Source organism: Heloderma suspectum, chromosome 11 (assembly GCF_057233095.1).
Source record: "Heloderma suspectum isolate Gila_16-S chromosome 11, 16-S_ref, whole genome shotgun sequence".
In the NCBI taxonomy this organism is placed as follows: Eukaryota; Metazoa; Chordata; class Lepidosauria; order Squamata; family Helodermatidae; genus Heloderma; species Heloderma suspectum.
The window spans coordinates 42,929,306-42,955,741 of record NC_139468.1 but is presented as its reverse complement, the minus strand read 5'-3'; the positions used below and the strand labels follow the sequence as shown (position 1 = coordinate 42,955,741).

Sequence of the window (26,436 nt, the reverse complement as noted above, 5' to 3'; positions counted from 1 at the left end):
AAGGAAGACGATCAGAGGTGGAGCAGATGTGCTGGCTGGCCACAATTTCAAGAAACCCAAGTCAGAGAGGGCGGAGAGAACATCGTAGCCTTGCTTGTAATGCTGGACCCCATGTAGGCATCCTGCAAATTCTGCTCTGATGGAGTTTCAGGCTCAGGTCTAGAAGTTCTTGGACGCTGGCAGGTCTTTGGACAAGTCCTTCAAATTCACTGGGGTCAGGAGGGGTCAGCTGCCTTTCGGCCAAATGTCCGAGTCTGACAGGAAAGGCTGCCAGCACTTCCCTACCCCTCTTGCAACTCAGAGTTGCGAGCGAGCCGGGAGTGGGCTTTTGTGCAGAGACCACTCTATGCTGGGCAGCAGAAGACTCTGTGGCATAATCTCCTTTCGGGTGTTAGCCCCCACAGGTAGGCGCGCCCTCGATGTCTGCGCCTCCCCCTGCGGCTCGCACCTTGGGCTGAAGGTGTGGCACATCTTGTTTCGCCCTAACTGAGAGGAAGGGAAGGCTCACAGGGACGATACGTCTAGTCCCCATGTGTCACCAGTCAGGCCTGGTCTACGCACGCGGCAGAGTAGAGCAGTCCTCGGGTGGTTAAGTGCACTGCCTCAGGTTACAGGTTGCGGATGCAAAAGAAAAAAAAAAGAAAAAAAGGAGTGTTTAATCGATCCTGGAATGTCTTATGGTTATGGTTGTTTGTTTTTGAGGTGGTTGCTTGAAGTTGTTTTAGATGCATGTTTCTTTTGTGTATATTATCTGTTTGTGTGTTTTTTATGTCAATGGTTTTTAATCTCTGCATATTGTATTTTTAATGTTTTGAATCTTTGTAAACTGCCCAGAGAGCTCCGGCTATTGGGCGGTATAGAAATGTAAATAATAGTAACAACTCAATGTGCGCTGAATTGCTCTTGCTGCTCTTAGGACCTCAGAATCATACATGCCAAGACCAAGCAGGACATGAGCCGTGCCAACCTCCCATCAGCTCCTGGCCTCCCTGACCTCTCTTCCTGCCTGGCGCTGCAGTTCTACTTTTTGGAGTCTAGCCTCTGCGTAAACTCCTCTGCCCTGCCCTTGGTTTGTAAGTGGATCCTCTTGATCCAACAGCTGACAACATGGGGAAGTTTCTACCTGCATGGTAAGCTCTTGACCATAACTGGGCTGAGGAAGGTAGAAGTGACAACAGCCAGGAAAGGTGCACCTGCAGGGGTGTCGTTATAACTGGGCCTACCTGGGCACAGGCCCCGGATCTTTCGAGCTGTCCTAATTGTCATTTTTTTACATTTTCCCATTGACTTGCATTGTAAAATAGAAACAGCCATAACATTTTTTGTTTGTATGGTAAATACATGACATTTTGAGACCTGGTAGCTCCCATGGAGCGGATTGAGCCTGCCCTATTTCAGGCAGTTAGGCCCAGTGGCTTTTGTGCTAGTCACAGGTGAAATTTGCTTTTTTCAAGAAAATCTGTCCAAGCAAAGAGCTGTAATTCTTTTGTGCTTCCATGTAAGTGCATGGAGTTTGGGGACCTGGCAGCCCCTATGGAGCTGACTGAGCCTGCCAAAGTTCAGACAATTGGGTCCAGTGGCTTTTGTGCTAGCCACAGGTAAAATTTGCTTTTTTCAAGAAAGTCTGTCAAAAGTAAAAAGCTATTTTTGTGTGTGTTTCCACATAAGTACATGGAATTTGGGGACCTGGCAGCCTCTATGGAGCTAACTGTTAGGTCTGGTGGCTTTTGTGCTAGCCATGCAAAAAGTTTCCATTTCTCAAAGACTAAAACAGAAAGTAAAAACTGTCAAGCCATCCAGGGGATTAGAGATTTTAATCAGAAGGTGTTTAAGGTGACCATTAGGAGGTCACTATCCCTAATCTCTGGTGTAGGGTTGTTGTTTTTTTGAGGTGCAAAAAACCTCTCTCCCTTTACTGTTCTGTTCCTACATGCTCACTGTTGGGAGCTTGCTTGCAATTACGTTTTGAAGAGGGAGATGGAAGGGAATAAAGAGTTCCATGTGAAATACTGGTATTTCACACAGCATCTGATTGTACTGCCCCAAACTGGAATCCTTGGCTTCTGTAGAGGTTTAGTAGCTTCAGTACAGCAAAGGATCTAATCAGCCTCCACAAACTTCTTTCTCCCCCTCTACTTTAATTTCTCTGAAATAGCTGTAGGACTCGAATTATTCCAAAAGGAGGGTTAGGAATATGTGGCATCATGATGGAGGAACTGCTGAGGCTTTTAAATAGGTTCTAGAGGTTTTTTTAAAAAGCTAGAAAAAGCCCTCAGCCACTTCACCTCATAAAGTTAATGTAAGTATGTGAAATCCTTACAAACCCTCCACAGCTTCCGAAATTCCTCTGAAGTACTACCTCTCTGAAAGGAGCCACTTGGCTTAAGGAATTCTCTCTACACGCCCTCCCCCCTGCCCCACATTTCCAATCACCATTCTTCTTTTCTTCTTCCCTCACCTATCCTATTCTTTCTTTCTCTTCTTTATTCCACCCAGGGCATACCTTGGGGAATTCTTAAAGAGAATTCCTTCAGTGGGCAAGAGAAGTTCTGAACTGTATTTGACTTTATACAAACAGACAAGAGGGTTTGTTTTTCTCCTTCTCCTCACTCAAGTCTTTGAGAAGAGTGGGTTGACAAAGAATCATAGACTAGAATAGAATCATAGAATAGTATATGCAGAGAATCATAGAATTGTTTCTCTGCGTGGTTGCAGAGAAACCAATGTGGGGCTGTTTTGTTTGTCAGTTGCCATTATCCAGCAATAGGAAGGGCTGCAGCTCAGTGGCGGAGCACACGCTTGGCATGCAGGAGGTCCCAGGTTCAACCCCCCGCAGCTCCAGGTAGGGCTAGGAAAGAATCCTGCCTGAAACCCCGGAGAGCCGCTGCTGCCAGTCAGTGTGGACAATATGGGGCTAGATGGACCCAGGGTCTGACTCAGTACACGGCAGCTTCCTATGTTCCTATGCACAGAAAGCTTTAATAAAAATAGGAGGTTTTGGTTTATTTTTTCAGTGGAGGGGAGATAAATACCGCTCATTTGTGCAATCCTATGTATGCCTACTCAGAAGCCCCATTATGTTTAATGAGGCTTACCCTCAAGAAAGTGTGCATAGGTTTCCAGCACAAGTTACTTTTGCAGGGAAATTTGCGCCTTGATGTTCTGTCACATTTACTCAGAAATAAGTCCTCAGTTGTGAGCATGGTACTGCAGGCTTAATGTCTACCCAGTTCCGGCTAATGAATTGACTACCCTTTCAGCTCAGTCCTATGCATGTTTTGTCATTTGTGGGTGGTGGTGGTGGTTTTGTGTGAACTCTAGCTTCAGTGGTTATTCTCAGAGTTTCTCCATAACTTAGCCCTAGGTTTGAAAAGAGACTCATTGGCTGAATCCTGGTAAAATCTTGGCACAAATGAAGTTATGGGGAGGAAGATACATTGAGAGCTTGTGCATAACAAGGAAGAGGTAGAGGAGAGCTGCACAAAACAAGACATCAGTTTTTATGAGGAGTTGCTGGAGGCTGGTAGGATGAGGAGGGATGACTGCATGGAAGGGAACAGAATTGGTAGGGGAAGAATGTAAGTGCTCAGTGGCGAAAGAAAAGCATTCTGCATATGCTCAGAGGCACTCTCTGTTTAAGAACATAAGAAGAGCCATGCTGCATCAGACCAAGCTCCATCTAGTCCAGCATTCTGTTCACACAGTGGCCAACCCCCAAGCAGGACATGAGTGCAATAGCACCTTCCCACCCATGTTCCCCTGCTGCTAACATTGGTGAAATGTAAATAGATTCTAGTCATTCTAAATTTGCATGCATGTATATCCTTCAGAAACTTTGCAGGTTTCTTGCCGGGGGGACACCTCTAATGACCTGTGCATTTTCATACAAATCTACCCAAAAAACTATTGGGAAGGGGGTGATTGGAAGGGAAAGCAAATCACTCCCTCCTCCAAAGTGGAGAACTCCCCTTCCACATGAACTGCTGCACCTAGCCTTCTGAGACTTTGCTGGTTTCTTACTTAGGGACACCTCTAGGCTGTCTGTAACTTTCAGAACAATGGCCCATAGGGAGAGAAGGATGTCCGCTTTTGGAGACCTCAAAATGTCAAGGCCACCCTTGCACAAAAACCCCTTGTGGCTATCATTCTGAAATTTGGCAGGCATCATCTCCTCTGATGAGGCAATGAATCCTGAAATTTTTATCCAGTTCTTACAAGGAATAACAATGTTATTGGCAGTTCCCATTAAAAGAAAATCAAAACATGAACCCTGCACCTATTTTTTCTGACATTGGGCAGGTGTAATAACTAGTAGCCCTAGGGGGCTACTATTCCTGAAATTACCATCCAGTTCTGACCAAGAGAAAAAAGTTACAGTTTTTTTTCTCATTTCCCATAGTAGTCAACAGGAAGCATAAAGACTCATTTTTCCAAACCTTGACTCAGGGTTGGTGCTGAGCTGAAGTGGACTGACTACACACTGGCCCAAGCAGAAGCAGGATGTTTTCCAAAATGCTGAACAGGGTCTGAGTTGAAGTGGGGTGGGGGGAGGGTCAGTGCACACTTCTTATGTATGTAATCTATGCACACACGTAAGCACACCACATACACCCCCACACACACACATATATTAGAGGTCCGCTTAGACTCATATATCTATCTGTCTCTGTGCAAATTTGTGTTATGGGCCTGTGCCCCAGACCTTTTAAGAACCTAGGAATGCCCCTATGCACCTGCATTCTGTTTGGGGAGCGTCCTCTATATCACTCATGCCCTGCAGCACGGGCCAAGTGAGGAAAGGGCAAGGCCTGGTTTCTTGTGCATTGTCTCTGACGCAGCCAACAACAATCCCTTCTGGAAGCAGGCGCTTGACCGATGGGGCAGACCCCAACCCCTGCAAGCATAATGGTGGGTCACTTACGTCGGGCTGTTGCACTGCCGCTCTGCATTCTGCACTCCAGCTCCACAAGTCCGAGAGCAAGCGGCCCAGGAGCTCCAAGCTGCCCAGCCTCCGTTGACGGACTCTGGCCGGTATCCCATGTGCACACACTCTCCATTGAAGCACCACTGTGGAGCGAAGTGGAGCAGCACTTCAGCCGAGGCTGGCCTAGGAATGGCTCAGGATCAAGGGGCCTCGCCCAGCTCCAGCTGACCTCAAAGCACACCAAAGGGGAAAGGGACTGCAAAACAGCCGTGGGAGCGGCAGGGGGGCTGACAGCTGTCCACGCCGCCACACAAGCGGGAGTGGATGCTGCACTGGGTGGCCTGCACAGGAACGATGGCAGAAGCAGAAGCCTGAGACACTCAGCAATCAGGTCTATTTCTCAAAAAAGCAAGTTTCGGGCGTTCATGTCTGGGGACTTATGTTGTAAACTTGCAGGCAGCATCTGAAAATGCAGAGCCTGAAACAGACAGCTTCACTTTAATGACCTTTCGAGTCAAGTGCAACGTTCTGTCTCAAAAGCAGCAGAGCACCGTTGACAGTTTACCTGAAATTGTGACAATTTTTAAAGAGGGAAACAACGATGTAAAGCCAAATTACACCAGAACAAATGATATGAATCCAGAACAAATAGCACAGTAATACCTTTAGTAGGCTGAACTAAAAGGCCAGAGAGAAGTGAAGAAGCTTTTGAGCTCAACAACACTCTCCATCAAGCCTGACATTTTTTTAAAAAAGGAGTTGGGGGAGAACAGAAAAGGGGTTTGTTGGACAAGATGGCAGGTAGCTATATTTGGTCTATTAGAAAGAAAGAAAATACCCTAAAGTGGCAGGACGGTAAGATGAGATCTTTATTAGGATCAGTTAAAATGTGAAAGGAAGCAAGCAAGCTTTTGAGTTCATCAACATCACGCTTCATCGGTTGGATGTTAAGCAAAGGGGGGGGGGATGGGGGAAGGGATGTCTACTCATCTGAGCACCCCAGTCTGCAGTTTGAGATACAGTCAAGATGGAATCTGGGAGGTGTTACACCAATTTAATTAAAGAGGGCTGTGGTTGGTGTAAAACCATCACTGGTTGCACCAAAGGCTACTGGGAGGGGGAAAAAACCCAACAGGTGCTCTCCTTTTAAAAATATAAGGCCCACAGCCAATTTGGTTGCATTGCCAGCTTTAATTGGAACATATTTTTCTTACAGCAGAAGAAAATGGTGGCAGCCCTTTCATTAGCAACACTGGAGCCCAAGTAACACTACCAAATTTGGTAGTTACCCAGGGGCTGGGGCAACAGAGGAAGTGGGGCCATTGGTCCATCCAACGCAACACAATGGTCTGCACACTGACTGGCAGCACATTGACTCCAGGGGTCCAGGTAGGAGCCTTTCCCAGCAATACCTGGAAGATGCCAGACTGGACATGGGGCCTTCTGCCAGCTAAGCAGGTGCTCTAACCTCCACAGCACACCCGTTCCCTCTTCGGACATCAGATTTGGGTTCTCATCATGCCAACAACATCTGTTCCCCCATCCCCCCCCCTTTGCTTAACATCCAACCGATGAAGCATGATGTTGATGAACTCAAAAGCTTGCTTGCTTCCTTTCACATTTTAACTGACCCTAATAAAGATCTCATCTTACCGTCCTGCCACTTTAGGGTATTTTCTTTCTTTCTAATAGACCAAATATAGCTACCTGCCATTTTTGTCTCCTTTAAAGTGATAAATGGCTTCCATAATTTAGTCTGAATGTATTAATTTATAATATGTATATACCTCCCATCTGGTGGTTTACGGTAAACATTTAAAACCATAACAAAGCCAAATACAAACATGAAGACTAACACAGAACAAAACCAGCAACAGCATAAAGCCACAATAAAACCCAACAGGAGAAAGCAAACACAATTAGCGCAAATAATTTAAAAAGTACTAAAAGATTTTAAGATTGAAAGTCCTGGAAAAATAACAAAGTATTCACCATTGCACTGAAAAGACTACAATGCACTGGAAAGGCCCTCTCTCTAATAATAATCTGCCTCACCTCCTTTCACGGGACACCCAGAGAAGGGCATCAGAAGATGATCTCAAGATTGAGGTAGCTATATAGGGGTAGAGACAATTGCCCCAAGCTGTTTAGGGCAGGGATCGGACCTCTTTCCTGTCATCAGCTGGAAGCAGGGTCTGCACGCTGGCGGTGAGCATGGCCAGAGCATCACCTTTCTCCCTCTCCCTCCCTGCCCAGCGGCCTGCCGGGGGACCACTCTTGCCAGAGAGCTTTAGGGCTTTAAAGGTGAATACCAGCACTTTGAACTGGGCTTAGAACCAGACTGGGAGCCAGCGCAGATGGCATGACGAGATCAGATCGGCTAGTTCCAGTTAACAACCTTGCTGCCCTATTTTGGACCAACTGATTCTCTGGACCATTTCCGAAGGCAGCCCCATGTATAATGCACTGCAGCAATCCAACCAGGAGGTTAGCTGGACATGGATAACAGTGTGGCAAGGCCGTCTCTGTGACCAGGTGGTGTCGCATTTGGCATATTAGCTGAAGCTGACAGAAGCGAGTCCAAGCCACCAAAGCCGCTTAAGCCTCCAGTGACACCGCTGGACCCAAGAGCTCCCCAAAACAGTAAGCTCCTCCAGAACAGACTTAACACCACTCAGCTGGGCAGACAAACCACCCACAACAATCCCTCCATCTTGTCTGGATTGAATCTCAGTTTACTGGATCTCAACAGTCCGTTACTGTGCCATGGGGCTGATTCAGAACACCCGCTACCTCACCTGATCTAATAAAATGGAGAGATAGAGCTGGGTGTCATTCAGCATCTCCGACTGACTTCTCCCAGCAGTTTCAGGTAGATGTTAAACAGCATAGGGGACAAAACAGAGTCTTATGGAACCCCACAGCATAACTATCAAGAGGCAGAACAAAAGTTCCCCCCACCCTTCCAAATAAGCCATCTAGGTAGGAGCAGAACCACTGCAATGCAGTAACTCCATCACCTAGCCCAGTTAGCCTGTCCAGAAGGATATCATGGCTGATATCAAAAGCCATTGAGAGGTCCAAGGAGAATCTCAGGGTTGCACTCCCCATCCCACTCTCAGCAGAGGTCATCCCATGGGGCCATCCAGGCAGTTTCCGCTGCAAACCCAGGCCTGAAGTCCAATTGAAATGGATCTAGAAAATCAGTTTCATCCAAAGACTGACTGAAATTGACTGGCAACCATCCACTTCAATGCTTTGCCCAGGGAGAGGTTAGTAACTAGCATATAGGCATTGACGTCTTCCAGGTCCAGCCTAGGTTTTTATCAGGAGTGGTCTAATTATCACCTCTTGTACCTGCCTCCCTGACATCCTCTCCTTCTTAGATGAAGTAAGCCAAGAAGGGCAAGTGTCAAGCATACAGGGGGGTTGGCTGGAGTTTGGCAAGGCCTCAACAACTGAAAACCATCCAACAAAACTGGACCAGTTGGTGCTCTGAACACCTCCACTAATGGAACATTAACTGCAGAGTCTAACAAGTGACAGATGTGAGCAACTTTACCTTCAAAGTGTCTTGCAAACTTGTCACAGCATAACACACATACTGAAATTTGTGAGTGCAATTACCCTCGTTACAGAATTTGCATTCCAAATGCATCCATCCTGCTTGTAGGATGCCAGACTGCACATGGCCCAACTGAAAGGGCATTCTGAGTGCAACTTTGAACCGTATGTTTTCAGGCACAGCGAGTATGTCGCACGACACAGCCCTCATGGTGTGCCCAGCACTGCCCAGGGCTGCTGCAATTGCACTGAGGCCGAGCACAAGCGCGAGGCATCACCTTGTTCTCATCACACTTGGTGCCATCGACAGCAGCATCCAGCTTGGAGTGACACGTGTTCCCCACGGAGCACCAGAGAGTGTTGCAGACGCTCTGTAGGAAAAAAGGAAGGACATCTCTGCAGAGTTCTCCCGGGCTGTCCTCGATCAAAGCCACTCAGGTGAGCCCCTCTGTCCAACCTATGAGGAAGGATCACCACTGCTCTAAACCTATCCAGTACTTACCTCAGGAAGTTGACTCCTGAAGTGTTCGATTCTTTTTGATGGCCTTGCTGTGAACTGAACAGCAAAAATGCTCGTGCTGACTGGGACAGAGTCCACTGATACAGGGACTGAAATTATTAGGACTCCTTGTTATGATGAATGAAAAGAGCTCCATCCATGTACAGCATGTGGTGCTTTAAACCAGACCATGCTTTTATGGTGCCACCACTGCCAAGTCTCATTCATGGCACTGGGGGGGGGGGGGGTCCAGATGTCTTCTAGTCATGACCCTCCCATGTTTTCCCACTGTTCCTTCCATCTTTTCTCTTACTGCAGATAATCCATTACAGAGAAAAAGGCATAACAGCTGCACAAGGCCTTCTGTTTGCAAGCTCTCGGAGCCCTCCCTCCATTTGAAAGCACCCCTTGTCCCAGCCTAAGCCAGGCCCGGGGAACCTTCACATCGCCGTCCAGATCCGGAGCCCAAGGGCCTTGGAGTCCAGGCAGCAGAGTCCCCCCCACCCCCCCGGATGACTCGCCACGGGCAGCTTTCCCATGTTGGCTGCCTGCCTGCCTGCCGGTCAGCATCACAGTCTCTCTTGGAGGTATGAAAGATACCGACTGGGAGGCAGGGTTCGTTTCCCTGTTGGGAAGTGCAGCATGGAAGTTGTCCATGGAGGAAAGAGCCACATCTCCCGCCACGGGAAGCTCACTCTGCTTTCCTGCCACATGAACAGCATGGAGATGGAACAAAGTGTGTGCGTGTGCTTTGTCCTGCCCACTTTAAGCTACTGCCCACACACAGAGCCCACACCACTGCTTTGCCCCGAAGGAATGCGGGGGCAGGGTGGGGAGATTCCTTGCCCCCGATCTAAACTGTGACAACATGGTAAAGGGAAGGGGAACCTGCAGCAGAGAGAGGAGGAAGCACAAGAAACAGTAAGGGTGAGGGTATCCCTGGCCAGCAAGATGGCTAAGACCTCTCTTCGCAGGAAGGCATTTCCTGTATTGTTGGCAGGTTGAATACTTGCAGAGGAGGATTTAAATACAGCTGGAGTGATGTTTCCGTCTCCTGCTCTTGGTTATAGAAGCATTATGCTGCTTTATAACTGAAAAAAAAATTTAGTGGCTTTAACTGTGTTATTTTATTATATGGATGTTTTAAATTATTTTTCTTGTAACCTTCTACAAGAACCTTATTGGCTAGGGAGCAGAATATAAATTCTGGAAATGAATGTCAGCAAATGCAATTATGGCTTGGGGGCTGCATAAGTTTGGGGGTTGGGTGGATCAGGGCCAAATTAAATGCAGTTTTCTTTAAAAATAAAGGGGAGGGCTGACTGTTAACCCTTCTCCCACCAATTGCTTCTCACTCCCCCACCCACAAGCCAATGGCAACTTCCCTCCCTGGAAAACTAGCAGCTTCAAGGGGCCACAATTTTCACCCCGACTGGGGAACAGGAGGAAAAGTATCAGTCGCCCAACTCCCACAGTTTTCCTTGTAAAAGAAAAGACACATCAAACATGCACGCACCTCTGACGCATGATCTAGCTTGGTCTAGAGCCGCTGTGCTAGCTCTCATTTGAAACCCTGTCCTCCTGCTTGCCTGCACTGGCCCCAGCAGCTTCACCCCCACCCCAGCTGCACAGCAAGGGCACAATTCTGTGCTGCCACTGCTGGGGAACCAGACACGCGGCCCGTCCTTACATCCATGTCGTCACAGTGGGTGGAGTGCATGCCATACTGGAGCTGGCACTGGTGGCGGACGTCGTAGAGGACTCCGGGCGGCACGGATGGGAAGTCAATCGCATCTTTGGCTGGCGGATCATCCAGGCAAAGCCCCCAGCCTCGGCTGCAGAGAGACATGCCCCAAGAGAAGAGCCATGCATGAGACAGAGCCTGGGGCGTGGGGAGGGGGCACACAGCTCACAGCACAGTATTCCAACCAGCGGCACCGGCTTCTCTGGGACGCCAGGAGGCTGGATGGAGGTGCCAGGAGCAGCTGAGTGGGGCATCTGCAGTGACCACTAAGAGAGCGCCATGGTGGAGGGAAGAGCGCCGGGCTCCTCCTCTGATGAGGGCACAAGGAGCGGGGAAGGAGAGAAGAGTGGGCGCTAAGGAATCCCCTCCCCCCCCATTCAGGTCAACAGAGGACTTCGCACGCCTTCCCTCCGTGCCATCTGGCACATTCAATCCATGTGTGAAAATGTGACTAAGGCAGGAGCCGAGCATGTTTATTCCGGGAGCTAATCATCAAAACATTTGCAGCCGTCCCGGCCCAGCCCTGTTCCTGACCAAAGGCCAGCTGCTGAGAGGGAGAGGAAGCACACCAGTCTCAGCAGCTGCCCTGATCGTGGTGACCGAGTTGGCTTCCAAACGGTGAGTTGGTCAGGCAGACAGACGGAGACGCTGGGCGTCAAAGCAGGCTGCTGGCCCCTCTGGCCCCACACGGCCTGCTCTGCCACAGCAGAGACTGTTCTGCCACAGTCCTTCCTTGGCCCAAGGCTGCTTGGACACACCAGGGCTCCCCTGGGACCTTCTGCATGTGAAGCAGCTGCTCAGCCGCTGAGCTTCAGCCCCCCTGCCTTTGAAAGCCAGGCAGGAGAAGTGGATGCCCAAGATTTCCGGCAGGAGGGGGCTGGAAAACAATATTGCTGAATCTATTGTTTACAGACGCTGAAACGTCTGTGAACTTTAAACACTGCAAAGGAGACAGAATTCAGGCACAAACAAAGGAGTCTGCTTATTTTATTTTTGCTTTAAGGAAGAGGTTTTGCTTGCTGCTTGGCTGGCCGGCCAGTCAAAATTGGGCTATGCAGTCACCCCATTGGGTCTGGGATGTCTGAATTAACTGACGCTAACTATATACCTCTGTCTGCAGCAAGGTGTGTTGGAGCATCTCTACACCAGCCTAAAATCCCACATTTAAAGTGGGGCTTTCTGCTTCCGTTTGAAATGCAGGATCATGACGGACTCCCTTTCCACATGCTTCCTTTCCCCCCTCCCCTTTCCCCCTCCTTCTCCCCCTTATCTGAGTCTTCCATATGTTTAATTGATCTTGCTCCTCTTCTTGTGGCATGGTAATTTAATAGCTCATTATCTCTGATCTTTTTAACAATGGAATAAGGGTCATTTAGTGCAGGCGACACCCTGGAGGTTGACATCATCCAAAGGGCCTGCAAACTTCCATGAGTGAGCAATCTCAACAGCAAGATAAAAACTCTGTGTGAAGGAGCCCTCATTCTCCAGGGCTAGCCAGAGCAGAAGTGGCATTTCAGAGCCAGAGCTAGGGATATATGTCATTGCAGAGTCAGGCTGGGTGGGGTGGGGGCAGGAATCAGCTCTCATGCACACTCTCAAGGGATGGGGGCCAACTCCAGTGCTGGGTCAGGGTTCAGGGGCTGTTCCCTGGAAGCAGTGCTGATCCCAAGACTGGGCACCGCGATCCTACACTCCACTGCCAGCTTAGCATAAGATCGGGTCAACTGCCCGAAGCTTTGTGCTGGCAGGGAAAAGCTTCATGCACCCTGTGGTTTTCCTTGAAAACCTGACCGAGCATTTTCAAAGGGAGAGGCATTTGCAACTCTGGGAGGGTCTTGCTTAATACCCTGCTAGAAGAATGATCAGCATGCCGCTAGCCCGGACCCTGCTCTGCCCTTTGGCTCGCCGGAGATCCTGTCACAGGCAACAAAGCTCTCCCGCCCCTGCCCTTTCTTGGGGAGGAGCCAGAAGTATTTCCAGATGGCTCTCCGCTTCCTTGAGGCACTTAACAAGGTATCTGGAGTTTCTGGAAAGGCCTTTTTTTGGTGCAGCAGCTCAAGTTGTTCCTTGCTGCTGATTTGTATTCAGCAGTTGGCAGCTGAGCAACTCTCCATTTCCTCTCCCTTTCCTCCCCATCTCCCCTGCCTTCCTTACACCGACTTTGATTTTACGAAAATGAATATGGGTGGTTGCACAAAGACACGTGCAGCAATACGAAGGAGCAGGAAAGTGTCTCTGGGCATATGCCGAGTGTCCTCTTCTCAACAGTGAAAAGCTGGTTTCCAGTTTCAAGGGCACAGCTTCTGGACTGGCTTAAACCCCAGCACATCATATCTTACAAATTAACCCCTGCAACCAGACCCAAAAGCTTGGGGAGAGTTGCAGCTCATTTTCTGGGCGGATTCCCAGCTGGGCTCCCTGGAAAAATGGATGTGGAGGGATTGTTCCTCTTCCCCATGAAAGAAGCATGAAGCCAAGTGTGCAGACTGCACCCGCAACATCGATCCCGTATGTAATGCGAGGACAGAATGCGATGGAATGGTGCATCTGACCCATCACATTAGAGCCACAGGCCTGAAATCCGTGCTACAGGGCTAGTCCCTTGCACTGCTGCAAAGCCCCCACTAGGCAGCCGCAATGCTTATAGCCTCTTCTGTTCTTTCCTTGTGTAAGAGCCAAAGGGGAACGGGCACTGACAAGCAGAGTGGAGCCAATGGATCTGACACCCCCCCCCCCCCCCCCCGGCACACAAGCAGGCTCTCTGCTGAAGGGCCAACATGGGAGGCGGAGGAGTTGGCAGCAATACGGTGCTAAAAATAAGCAGATGCCGGAAAGACTTGGGCTCGGCCTCTCCGAGCTGGGCCATCTCTACTGTCCTGGTAGGGGCCCCACTGGGACAGGGCTGGGGCTGGGATGCAGAGCCAGCTCCTCACAATGGCCAACGCAGAGCAGAACTGCGCGGTGCCCTAGGCTCCACCCTGCACCTCTTAGTCACGTGAGTCACATGCAGTTGGGACTGCGACAGTCTCACCTCGCCCCGGCCCTCCACGCTCACAGTTCTCCCCCCTCCGCTCATTTGTGAGGCTGAGTCACCCTTCACCACCCCGCCCCTCCCCCTGAGCAGGGGCGCGTCCACCGTCTCTGCAGCACACCAAGGCCAGACCGGCGCGCCATGTTCAACACGGACTGTGGAGCTAAGCGTTTCTTTCTGTTTAACTTACAAGGATATGCGTGGGCCCCCAGTTCAGGTCAGGACCCCCAAGCACAGGTAGGGGAGGTTTAAACCTTCCCCACCCACACACAGCAGTCTCGGCCCGGACCAGGGGCCCACATGCTTACCTGTAAGGAAAAAAGAAAGATAAGATAAGCTGCCTGCCACATATTTAAGTATTGTGTAGCTTATTCCACAGAAACAAATTTAAAAGGAGCAGTATAACAAAAGCTTTGGAGCTGTCTGTGATAGCAGCTACAAATGAGCCATAACTTTGGATAAAAATGCATCTGGAGCTAAATTAATGAAAAACAGCAGGAGAGCCGGGTAATACCCAGTAAGATGCAATGGCCCCATCCTGATCACCCAAACTAATCCTTCCTTCTCTTCTCAGCTCCTAGTAGCCTAGCCTGTAGTCAGCAGAGAAGAACCTTATTTCTCCAGTGTATTATACCCTGGAGGAATTTTAAATAACTGTTGTTTTATTTGTAACTGTTGCTTTTTCTAATGTTTTGTAATGTATTTTGTATGTAGATGTATTTCTAATTATTGTAAACTCTCCTAGAATCAATTTTGATAAAAGAAAGTAAATAAATAACATTAAATGGAAATATTCATTTTAAAACATTGCCCACCTTTCCTTAAGAAGTCCAAGATGGCTAATAATTTGAAAATAAACAACATCCCAACTAAAAGAGAGTTAGAAGCTCAGAAGTGGGCAAAATAAAATATAAGCAATAAAAAAAGCACCAAATAAAACTACCGCTAGAAAGAGACGGCGTCAGAATTAACTGTGATCATTCAACATCCCACAGCTGCAGAGTAAAAACTACAAACACAGCTTTGGTCCACAGCACCCAGTTTCCACCTCAACTCCCCACAGAGCGAGCGATGAACCTTGTTGCGGCCATCACTATTGAGGGAATGCTCAGGGACTTACTCAAGGAAGCGGGTGATGTACTCCCTGCTGCAGTGGGACCAGGTGAGTGGCGAAGTGTCGTACAGGAGCTGTGGAGACATGATGAAAGGTCTTTTCCCAACTGGCTCACAGTCATTGCCGCTTCCGTCATGCTGAATCCCAAAACTGTAAGAGCACAGCCCCCCAAAGGGGGAGGTGAGTCGCACACCTGGACACAACCGCAGCAGAGCTTCAAACAGGCACCCCAAACGCTTGGGTAGAAGCCCAATTCCCCGCCCCCCCCCAGGCCTCTCTCCTCAGGCCCATGAGACAGGGGTGTTCGGCCTCCGGCCTATGGGACAAATCTAGCCCTCCAGGGGTCCCCAGAGGGCCATGCCCCTTCCCCTGGCCCCACCTCCGTTCTCCCAACAGCTGATCATTTGGTTTTTCCTGGCTTTTATGCAGAATTTTCCTCATTCTAAAAGGTTGAAACGTAGCTCCTAAGGCTTAGCTCCTGGTGGTAAGAACTTCATGCTAAAATATACTGGGATTTTTGGTGTTTGGAGCCCCACCCTTTTGCCTTGGGCTCAGCCCACCATGGGCATGTGGCCCCAAGAGCTTCTCTGAAACAGAATATGGGCCTCAGGCGGAAAGAGGGCTGACACCCCTGCCTAGAGAGGGGAATGGCAGCATGGCTGCCGCAGGGCCAAAGGAGACAATGCCGGACATTTGCACTTGTGTGAATAAAGGCACTGAAACCCAAGGAGGCTGGAGGAGCTGGAGGCATGCGGGTGGCTGGAGCTTCCGCCTTCCTGCTGTGTCAGGTGCTTCCCTCCCCGCAATACAAGCACTTAGTCCTCAGACCAGGCTGAAAGTGACCTACTTCTGGAAACCCTCCTCAGCGTCTGCATCTTCCCAAGGCTAAGGCCACGAGAGAGGTGTCCAGCTCCCACAGTACCTGTGTCCAAGTTCGTGGGCCACGGTGAATGCCAGGGGGAGCCCTGTGTCCTCATTGATGTTACAGCTCCTGTGCGGCTGGCACATGCCAGACACATGAGACAGACCCAGTGTCTCACATGGACGGTTCATGGCAGTGCAAAGGTCCTTCCTTTCCCAGTTGGGGGAAAACACACACACAACAAAGAGGTGGTTACAGGGCCTTGCGTGCTCCAGGCTGGCACTTGAAACAACACAAAACAGCAGCTGAAAAGCCTTGGGAAAGGGCAAGGACATTGCTACAAAGTGGAACCAGCCCAGGACGTCTCCCTGGAACCTGAGATAGGGCTGGGGATCTCCAACAGAACAACCCAAGGTTGCCTAAAGCAAGTCATGACAGTTAAATGCCGGGGCATTGCTAGGTTCTTGAAAGATCTGCGGCACAGGCTCATAACACAAACTGGCATATACACATAATATATCCAAGTCTAAGTGCACCTCTAATATATATACGTCTGTGTGTGGTGTGTGCATGCAGTGTGCTTGCGTGTGTGTATAGATTACATATATACATATGTATATAAGAAGTGTGCACTGACCCCCCCCCCCATCCCACTTCAACTCAGACCCCGTTCAGCATTTTGGAAAACATCCTGCTTCTGCTCTGGCCAATTTGTAGTCGGACCACTTCAGCTCAGCACCAAACCTGCATCAAGGTTTGGAAAAATAAGTCTTCATGCTTCCTGTTGACTACCATTGGAAATTAGAAAAAAACTGTAACTATTTTATCTTGGTCAGAACTGGATAATTTCAGGCATAGTAGCCCACTAGAAGGGGATTACACCTGCCCAATGTCAGAAAACTTGGTGCAGGGTTTATATATATTTTTCTTTTAAAGGGAACTGCCAACAACATTTTAATTCATTGGAAGAACTGGATAAACATTTCAGGATTCATTGCCCCATCAGAGGAGATGATGTCTGCCAAATTTCAGAAAGCTAGCCACAAGGGCTTTTGCGCAAGGGTGGCCTTGACATTTTGAGGTCTCCAAAAGCAGACATACTTCTCTCCCTATGTTCCTTGTGGACCATTGTTCTGAAAGTTAGACAGCCTACAGTTGTCCCTATGTAAGAAACCAGCAAAGTTTCAGAAGGCTAGGTGCAGCAGTTCATGTGGAAAAGGAGTTCTCAAATTTGGGGGAAGGAGGGATTTGCATGCCCTTCACGCCCTCCCTCCCCAATAGTTTTTTGGGTAAATTTGTATGAAAATGCACCCGTCATTAGAGGTGTCCCCCAGGCAAGAAACCTGCAAAGTTTCTGAAGGATATACATGCATGCAAATTTAGAATGACTAGAATTTATTTACATTTCACCAATATTAGCAGCAGGGAAACATGGGTGGGAAGGTGCTATTGCATGCATGTCCTGCTTGGGGGTTGGCCACTGCGTGAATAGAATGCTGGACTAGATGGACCTTGGTCTGATGCAGCACGGCTCTTCTTATGTTCTTAAATAGAGAGTGCCTCTGAGCATATGCAGAATGCTTTTCTTTCACCACTGAGCACTTACATTCTCCCCCTACCAATTCTATTCCCCTCCATGCAACCATCCCTCCTCATCCTACATCCTCCAGCAACTCCTCATAAAAATAGATGTCTTGTTTTGTGCAGCTCTCCTCTACCTCCTCCTTGTTATGCACAAGCTCTTACTGTATCTTCATTTGTGCCAATTCTTCACCAGGATTCAGCCACTGAGTCTGTCTTCAAAACTAGGGCTCATTTATGGAGAAACTCTGAGCATGTACTAAGTGCCTTTCCCTCACCACTGAAGCTAGAGTTCATGCAAAATGAAAAATCCACAAATGACAAAACATGCATAGGACTGAGCTGAAAGGGTAGTCAATTCATTAGATGGAATTGGGTAGGCACTGTATTAAGTCTGCAGTACCATGCTCACACCCCTTCATGGATCACTGCCTTGTTGTGGCGAAGGGGCTTGCGTAACTCAGTGAAGTCATAAGCTACGCCGTGCAGGGCCACCCAAGACGGACAGGTCATGGCAGAGAGTTCTGACAAAATGTGGTCCACTGGAGAAGGAAATGGCAACCCACTCCAGTATTCTTGCCAAGAAAACCCCATGGAACGTATCACAAGGCTAAAAGAGATGACGCCGGAAGATGAGCCCCTCAGGTCGGAAGGTGTCCAATATGCTACTGGGGAAGAGCAGAGGGTATTTCCAAGTAGCGCCAGAAAGAGTGAAGCGGCTGGGCCAAACCCGAAAGGACACTCAGCTGTGGATGTGTCTGGTGGTGAAAAGAAAATCCGATGCTGTAAAGAACAATATTGCTTAGGAAACTGGAATGTCAGATCAATGAATCAAGGTAAGCTGGAGGTGGTCAAACATGAGATGGCAAGATTGAACATCGACATCTTGGGAAGCAGCGAACTAAAATGGATAGGCATGGGCGAATTTAATTCAGGTGACTATCATATCTACTATTGTGGGCAAGAATCCCTTAGAAGAAATGGAGTAGCACTCATAGTCAACAAAAGGGTGGGAAAAGCAGTACTGGGGTACAATCTTAAAAATGATAGAATGATCTCAGTACGAATCCAAGGCAAACCATTCAACATCACAGTAATTCAAGTCTATGCCCCAACCACGGAGGCCGAAGAAGCTGAGGTTGATCGGTTCTATGAAGACCTACAACACCTTCTAGAACTAACACCAAAAAAAGATGTCCTCTTCATCATAGGGGATTGGAATGCTAAAGGAGGAAGTCAAGAAATCACCGGGATAACAGGCAGGCATGGCCTTGGTGTACAAAATGAAGCAGGACAAAAGCTAATAGAGTTTTGCCAAGAGAACATGCTGATCATAGCAAACACTCTTTTCCAACAGCACAAGAGGCGACTCTACACATGGACATCACCAGATGGTCAATATCGAAATCAGATTGATTATGTCCTTTGCAGCCAAAGATGGAGAAGCTCCATACAGTCAGTCAAAACAAGACCTGGAGCTGACTGTGGCTCAGATCATGAGCTGCTTCTTGCAAAATTTCGGCTTAAATTGAAGAACGTCGGGAAAACCACTAAACCGTTCAGGTATGACCTAAATCATATCCCTGATGAATATACAGTGGAGGTGAGGAATAGATTTCAGGGATTAGACCTGATAGACAGAGTGCCTGAGGAACTATGGACGGAGGTCCGTAACATTGTTCAGGAGGCAGCAACGAAATCCATCCCAAAGAAAAAGAAATGCAAGAAAGCCAAGTGGCTGTCTGATGAGGCTTTACAAGTAGCTGAGGAAAGAAGGGAAGCGAAAAGCAAGGGAGAAAAGGGAAGACATACCCAACTGAATGCAGAGTTCCAGAGAATAGCAAGGAGAGACAAGAAGGCCTTCTTAAATGAACAATGCAAAGAAATCGAGGAAAACAACAGAATGGGAAAGACTAGAGATCTCTTCAAGAAAATTGGAGATCTCAAGGGAACGTTTTGTGCAAAGACGGGCATGATAAAGGACAAAGAAGGCAGGGACCTAACAGAAGCAGATGAGATTAAGAAGAGGTGGGAAGAATACACAGAAGAACTATACAGGAAAGATCTGAATGTCCCTGATAGCCATGATAGTGCGGTCACTGAACTTGAGCCGGACATCCTCGAGAGTGAAGTCAAGTGGGCCTTAGGAAGCATTAGTAACAACAAAGCTAGCGGAGATGACAGTATTCCAGCCGAGCTATTTAAAATCCTAAAAGATGATGCTGTTAAAGTGCTGCATTCAATATGCCAACAAATCTGGAACACTCAACAGTGGCCACAAGACTGGAAAAGGTCAGTTTACATTCCAATTCCAAAGAAGGGCAACGCCAAAGAGTGTTCAAACTACCGCACAATTGCGCTCATTTCACATGCCAGCAAGGTGATGCTCAAAATCCTACAAGCTAGGCTTCAGCAGTATGCGAACCGAGAACTACCGGAAGTACAAGCTGGGTTTAGAAGAGGCAGAGGAACTAGAGATCAAATCGCCAACATTCGCTGCATCATGGAGAAAGCAAGAGAATTCCAGAAAAACGTCTATTTCTGCTTCATTGACTACGCTAAAGCCTTTGATTGTGTGGATCACAACAAACTGTGGCAAATTCTTAAAGTGATGGGAGTACCAGACCACCTTACCTGTCTCCTGAGAAACCTGTACGAGGGTCAAGAAGCAACAGTAAGAACCAGACATGGAACAACCGATTGGTTCAAAATTGGGAAAGGAGTACGACAAGGCTGCATATTGTCACCCTGCTTATTTAACTTATATGCAGAGTACATCATGAGAAACGCCGGGTTGGATGAATCACAGGTCGGAATTAAGATTGCTGGGAGAATTATCAACAACCTCCGATATGCAGACGATACCACCCTAATGGCAGAAAGCGAAGAGGATCTAAAGAGCCTCTTGTTGAGGGTGAAAGAGGAGAGTGCAAAAGCTGGTTTGAAACTCAACATCAGAAAAACGAAGATCATGGCATCTGGCCCCATCACTTCCTGGCATATAGAAGGGGAAGAAATGGAAGCAGTGACAGATTTTATTTCCTTGGGCTCCAAGATCACCGCAGACGGTGACTGTAGCCATGAAATTAAAAGTCGCTTGCTCCTTGGGAGGAAAGCTATGGCCAACCTAGACAGCATAGTAAGAAGCAGAGACATCACCTTGCCGACAAAGGTCCGTCTAATCAAAGCTATGGTTTTCCCAGTAGTAATGTATGGCTGTGAGAGCTGGACTATAAGGAAGGCTGAGCGCCAAAGAATTGATGCTTTCGAGCTGTGGTGCTGGAGAAGACTCTTACGAGTCCCCTGGACTGCAAGGAGGTCAAATCAGTCAATCCTAAAGGAAATCAACCCTGAGTGCTCATTGGAAGGACAGATACTGAAGCTGATGCTCAAATATTTTGGCCACCTAATGCGAAGAGAAAACTCTCTGGAAAAGACCCTGATGCTGGGAAAGACTGAAGGCAAAAGGAGAAGGGGACGGCAGAGGATGAGATGGCTAGATAGCATCACGGATGCAATGAATATGAACTTGAGCACGCTCCGGGAGAGAGCGCAGGACAGGAAGGCCTGGCGTGCTATGGTCCATGGGGTCACGAAGAGTCAGACACGACTGAACGACTGAACAACAACAACAACAACACCATGCTCACAACTCAGGACTTATTTCTGAGAAAACATGCAGAACATCAAGGTGCAAACCTCCCTGCAAAAGTAACTTGTGTTGGAATCCTATGCACACTTTACTGAGGGTAAGCCTCATTAAACACAGTGTGGCTTCTGAGTAGGCACACATAGGATTGTATAATGAGCAGTATTTATTTCCCCTCCACTGAAAAAATAAACCAAAACCTACTATTTTTATTAAAGCTTTCTGTGCATAGGAACATAGGAAGCTGCCTTGTACTGAGTCAGACCTTGGGTCCATCTAGCCCCATATTGTCCACAAAGACTGGCAGCAGTGGCTCTCCAGGGTTTCAGGCAGGATTCTTTCCTAGCCCTACCTGCAGATGCTGGGGATTGAACCTGGGACCTCCTGCATGCCAAGCGTGTGCTCCGCCACTGAGCTGCAGCCCTTCCTATTGCTGGATAACGGCAACTGACAAACAAAACAGCCCCACATTGGTTTCTCTGCAACCATGTGAACCCACTTTTCTCAAAGGCTTGAGTGAGGAGATGGAAAACCAACCCTCTTGTCTGTTTGTATAAAGTCAAATACAGTTCAGAACTTCTCTTGCCCACTGAAGGAATTCTCTTTAAGAATTCCCCAAGATATGCCCTGGGTGGAATAAAGAAGAGAAAGAAAGAACAGGGGAGGGGAGGGGAAGGGAGGGGAGGGAAGAAGAAAAGAAGAATGGTGATTGGAAATGGGGGGGGGGAGAATTCCTTAAGCCAAGTGGGTCCTTTCAGAGAGGAATTTCTCTGAGGAATTCTTCAGAGGAATTTAGGAGGCTGTGGAGGGTTTGTAAGGATTGCATGTACTTAAATTAACTTTATGAAGTGAGGTGGCTGAGGGCTTTTTCTAGCTTTTTTAAAACTGTAGAACCTTGGCAGTTACTCGATCATGATGCCACATAGTCCTAACCCTCCCTTTGGCATTATTTGAGTCCTACAGCTATTTCAGAGAAATTAAAGTGGAGGGGGAGAAAGAAGTTTGTGGAGGCTGACTGGATCCTTTGCTGTGCTGAAGCTACTAAACTTCTGCAGAAGCCAAAGGTTCCACTTTGGGGCAGTAAGATCAAGTGCTGTGTGAAATACCAGTATTTCACATGGAACACTTTCTTCCCTTCCTTCTCTCTCTTCAAAATTTCATTGCAAGCAAACTCCCAACAGTGGGCATGTAAGATCAGAAAAGAAAAGAAAAGTAGGAGGAGAGAGGTTTTTTGCACCTCAAAAACACCCTGCACCAGAGATTAGGGATAGTGACCTCCTAATGGTCACCTTGAACATCTTCTGATTAGGATCTCTAACCCCTTTGTGGCTTGGCGATTTTTACTTTTTGTTTTAGTCTTTGAGAAAAGGAAACTTTACACATGGTTAGCACAAAAACCACTGGACCTGTCTGAAATTTGGCAGGTTCAGTCAGCTCCATAGGAGCTGCCAGGTCCCCAAATTCCATGCATGTATGTGGAAGCACAAAAAAATTATAGCTCTTTGCTTTGACAGATTTTCTTGAGAACAGCAAATTTTACCTGTGGCTAGCATAAAAGCCACTGGACCGAACTGCCTGACATTTTGCAGGTTCAATCAGCTCCATGGGGACTGCAAGGTCCCCAAAATGTCATACATTTATCATACAAACTAAAGAAGTTATGGCCATTTCTGTTTTTCAATGCAAGTCAATGGGAAAATGTAAAAAAATGGCAATTAGGACAGCTCAAAAGATCCGAGGTACAGCTCAAAAGATCTGGGGCCTGTGCCCAGGTGGGGCCTCCCCTAACGACACCCCTGTTAAACGCATTTAAAATCTGGCACATGGGCACAATCTATCCGACATGCTCTCTGGTGAAAACTCCATTCCCAGATGAAGGCTGAGGGGCTTCTCCCTTTCTGGGAGGATTTGCTGAACATTTTGGTCACTAGCACAAATGCAAAGGCTAAGCAGAAATACCTTGTGAGCAGGATTGCGACATCGTGGTGTAGCGGGTGAGCGTCCCCCTTGACGTTGATGGCTTTCTGCCACTTGCAAAAACTTCTCAAGGTGTTGTCTGCATGGTGGGTAATTTTCAGATCTTTCTATAGGAATGGAGATTAGGATCCACTCAGTTACTAGACATGTGTGTTATATGTTGTATTCCTGTTTAGCACGCTAGCAAGATGCCTTTTTGCATTCCTATTAACATAAGAAGAGCCATTTAATCCAGCATTCTGATCACAGTGGCCAACCAGCTGCCTGAGGGAAGCCCACAAGCAGGACATGAGTGCAAGAGCACCTTCCTGCTCACATTCCCCAGCAATGGGTGTGCAAAGGCATAATGCCTCTGATACCAGAAGGAGCACATAGCCATCAGGACTAGTAGCCACTGATAGCCTTATGCACATTCCCACCATATTATTTACAGAGCTCCTAAAAGCTTTATTCAGGGTGGTTAAAAAAATGATTGCAAGGAGCTCCAAAAGGATCTCTCCAAACTGGGAGAATGGGCATCAAAATGGCAAATGCGGTTCAATGGAAGCAAGTGTAAAGTGATGCACGTTGGGGAAAAAAATCCCAATTTCAAGTATAGCCTGATGGGATCTGAGCTAGTGGCAACCAACCAGGAAAGAGATCTTGGGGTTGTGGTGGACAGCTCAATGAAAATGTCGACCAAGTGTGTGGCCGCTGTAAAAAAGGCAAATTCCATGTTAGGCATAATTAGAAAAGGAACTGAGAATAAAACTGCCAAGATACAAATCTATGGTGTGGACACACTAGGAATACTGTGTCCAGTTCTGATCACTGCACCTAAAAAAAGATATTGCAGAGCTGGGAAAAGTGCAGAAAAGGGCAACTAAAATGATCAAGGGGATGGAGCATCTCCCCTATGAGAGAAGGTTACAACAGCTGGGATTGTTTAGCTTGGAGGGTGAGGGGGGACATGATAGAAGTCTACAAAATTATGCATGGTGTGGAGAAAGTGGACAGGGAGACATTTTTCTCCCTCTCTCAAAATACTAGAACCCAGGGTTATCATATGAAGCGGATTGGTGGGAGATTCAGGACAGATAAAAGGAAGGGCTTCTTCACACAGCGCAGAGTTAAACTATGGAATTCGCTACCACAGGATGTAGCGATGGCCACCAATTTGGATGGCTTTAAAAGCAGGTTGGACAAATTCCTGGAGGAAAAGACTCTCAACGGCTACTTGTCTTGATGGTGATGTGCTACCTCCAGTACCAGAGGCAGTGAGCCTATGTGCACCAGTTGCTGGGGAACATGGGCGGGAGGGTGCTGTTGCGCTCATGCCCTGCTTGTGGGTTTCCCAGTCAACAGCTGGTTGGCTATGTTGTGAACAGAATGTTGGACTTGATGGACCCTTGTTCTGATCCAGTATTAGGGCTCTGCTGGTGTTCTTAAAATTGCCAAGTACTATGTAATTATTTAACTTTTGCTCAGAGATGGTCAGATTGTCCAAACAACCCTGCATCCTCTGAAAAGGTTCCCGCGGACTGCAGGCTGCATCACTGACGTTTCTACAAGTGTTGTTGCCCCAAATAACTTCTTTGGTGCTTGTGCACCTGGGCTAGCCCTGCCTCGGAAGACTCCCCGCCACAAGAACTGTATGCATCAGCACACAACACCTCCTCCCAAGACACCCTTGCAGCCTTTTTGCCACAGTTGCACAGAAATGCATGCACACACCCTAATCAAAGAGTTGTCATCATAATGACCATCACCATCATCTATTAAAACGATTTTTAAAAAGATTTTTAAGCTGTCCTTCATCCTTGCAAATACCAGAACAGTGTGCAAGAGTATGACCAAAAACATCATACAATATTCCATAATACTAGTCTCACAACATCAGCATAAAAAAAAAGGCAGCATGCAAGGAGTCTCGTGCAAGCGGAATCCTCATTAGAGTAAACAAGCATTTGGATGAGCTTTCCAGCGATGGTAGCTACCTTTTGCAGACAGCACTATGTCACTGTAGAAAACCTAACAAACCATGGAAATTGGTACAGGATGAATGTACATGCAGTCTGTATGTTATGGTGAGCGAACAGAGAAAGATCTGAATGCCTGGAAGCAAGAGTGAGCATTCTTCACAGAGACCATGTCACCTCTGTGCCATGCACAGTGCTGGCATGAACAGGAAGTGTCCTGGGCAAGTTCCCTCTCTTTCTTTTTTACCTCCTCATCTTCCAGAAAGATAAGATGCACAATAGAAATGTGGATAGGGTTCCCAATGCTGGCATCATGGAATAAACCGGCCACCTGCATCAAGGAATAAACAGAACCAGCAAAGGAATCATGCTAATGAGAAAGGGAACCCCAACTCCCCTTGTCCTGCAAGTGCATCGCATAGCACACACTTCATAGGACCAAAGAAATTCAACATATCTGGCTGTTGGTTGCTCAACAACAGACAAACTGATCCTCAGCAGTTTTGAAAAATCTGGCCTGTCATTTGGTGCCTCAAGCTGGGGGGAATCTCAACAGTGACGGGTTTAGCTCGCTCTTAACTTTGTTGAGGTTTTTACTAGAGTCAAATCTTCTCCATCTGGGGACACCTGGGTGTCAAAAACCTGAATTATCCCAACGCCAGCTTGGCACTCTCGGCAGGTCACACGGCACTTTACCGCAAATTGTTTGGGTGGCTACTGGGTGGAGTCTCATCCATGTCATCATTTAGAGAGCCTGTTCCCTCCCTCCCACTCTTACCTTGTTCCACCCCTCCTGCTTTCTCTGGCCAGTGTGTGTGTTAGTGCCCCCTCCCTCCCCAACCTATGTCCGATCCTCCCCACCCATTTTTAAAAATTTATTTTTCCTCTAAAACTGCAATAGCACAATAGTGGCAGGGCTAAATGTGCAGCAGTGGCCCCCCCAAATTACCGCATTAGTGGGGTCACTCAATCACTTTAGGTAGCCTGCTTTCAATCTTTAACATTCCCCCCCTTCTCTGCATGATTACTCAGAAGTAAGAAATAAATCTCACCCCCTGCAGTGAAAGGGTTAAAGGCTAACTGTAACTCTCTCGCTTCTCGTTGCTTGTGCTTCTTTGCAACCTTGTGCTTCTTTGGTGTTCTGTAGTTCCCGTGTTATGTAAAGTCACTTCTCCTCTTTGTCCCTTTATCACAGTAATGAGAAAGGGGCTGTGTCTGTGGAAGCAGTAGGCAAAAGTGCACACATGGGAAAAATGGGGTGGGGAGCAATAACTCCACAGCCGATTGCTGGGATGTGGCGAAATTGGGGTGGGGAGGAGGTAGAGTTGGGGAACTTTGCAATCCTATGCATCTCTACTCAGAAGTAAGCCCCACTGGACTCAATGGGGCGTCCTCCCCTGCAAGTAGGTTTAGAATTGCGGCCAACATCTCCCAGAGGAGTTCTGAGAACAAAAAGAGGAACATGAGGAGGAGGAAGAGGAGGAGGAGGAGAATCCCTTCCAAAATGGGCAAGCTGAAATCTGAATTTGAAGA

At 47.8% G+C, this 26,436-nt stretch overlaps 1 protein-coding gene across 9 annotated transcripts in view; it reads right to left on the bottom strand.

Annotated features, from left to right (window-relative positions):
• The window catches only part of ADAMTS7 (ADAM metallopeptidase with thrombospondin type 1 motif 7), a 93,468-nt gene that overhangs the window by 55,585 nt on the left and 11,447 nt on the right, over window positions 1-26,436 (bottom strand). For 5 of the 9 annotated variants that reach the window (XM_084817636.1, XM_084817634.1, XM_084817632.1 and 2 more), the window contains 7 exons: window positions 25,151-25,234; window positions 22,928-23,052; window positions 15,799-15,948; window positions 14,883-15,026; window positions 10,678-10,822; window positions 8,767-8,859; window positions 4,922-5,067 (listed from right to left, as the gene is read on the bottom strand). In XM_084817636.1, coding sequence (XP_084673762.1) covers window positions 4,922-5,067; window positions 8,767-8,859; window positions 10,678-10,822; window positions 14,883-15,026; window positions 15,799-15,948; window positions 22,928-23,052; window positions 25,151-25,234 — 887 coding nt within the window. Of the gene's footprint in view, window positions 1-4,921; window positions 5,068-8,766; window positions 8,860-10,677; window positions 10,823-14,882; window positions 15,027-15,798; window positions 15,949-22,927; window positions 23,053-25,150; window positions 25,235-26,436 lie in introns of those variants that run through there. The other 4 variants (XM_084817638.1, XM_084817635.1, XM_084817637.1 and 1 more) reach the window with 2 other exon arrangements.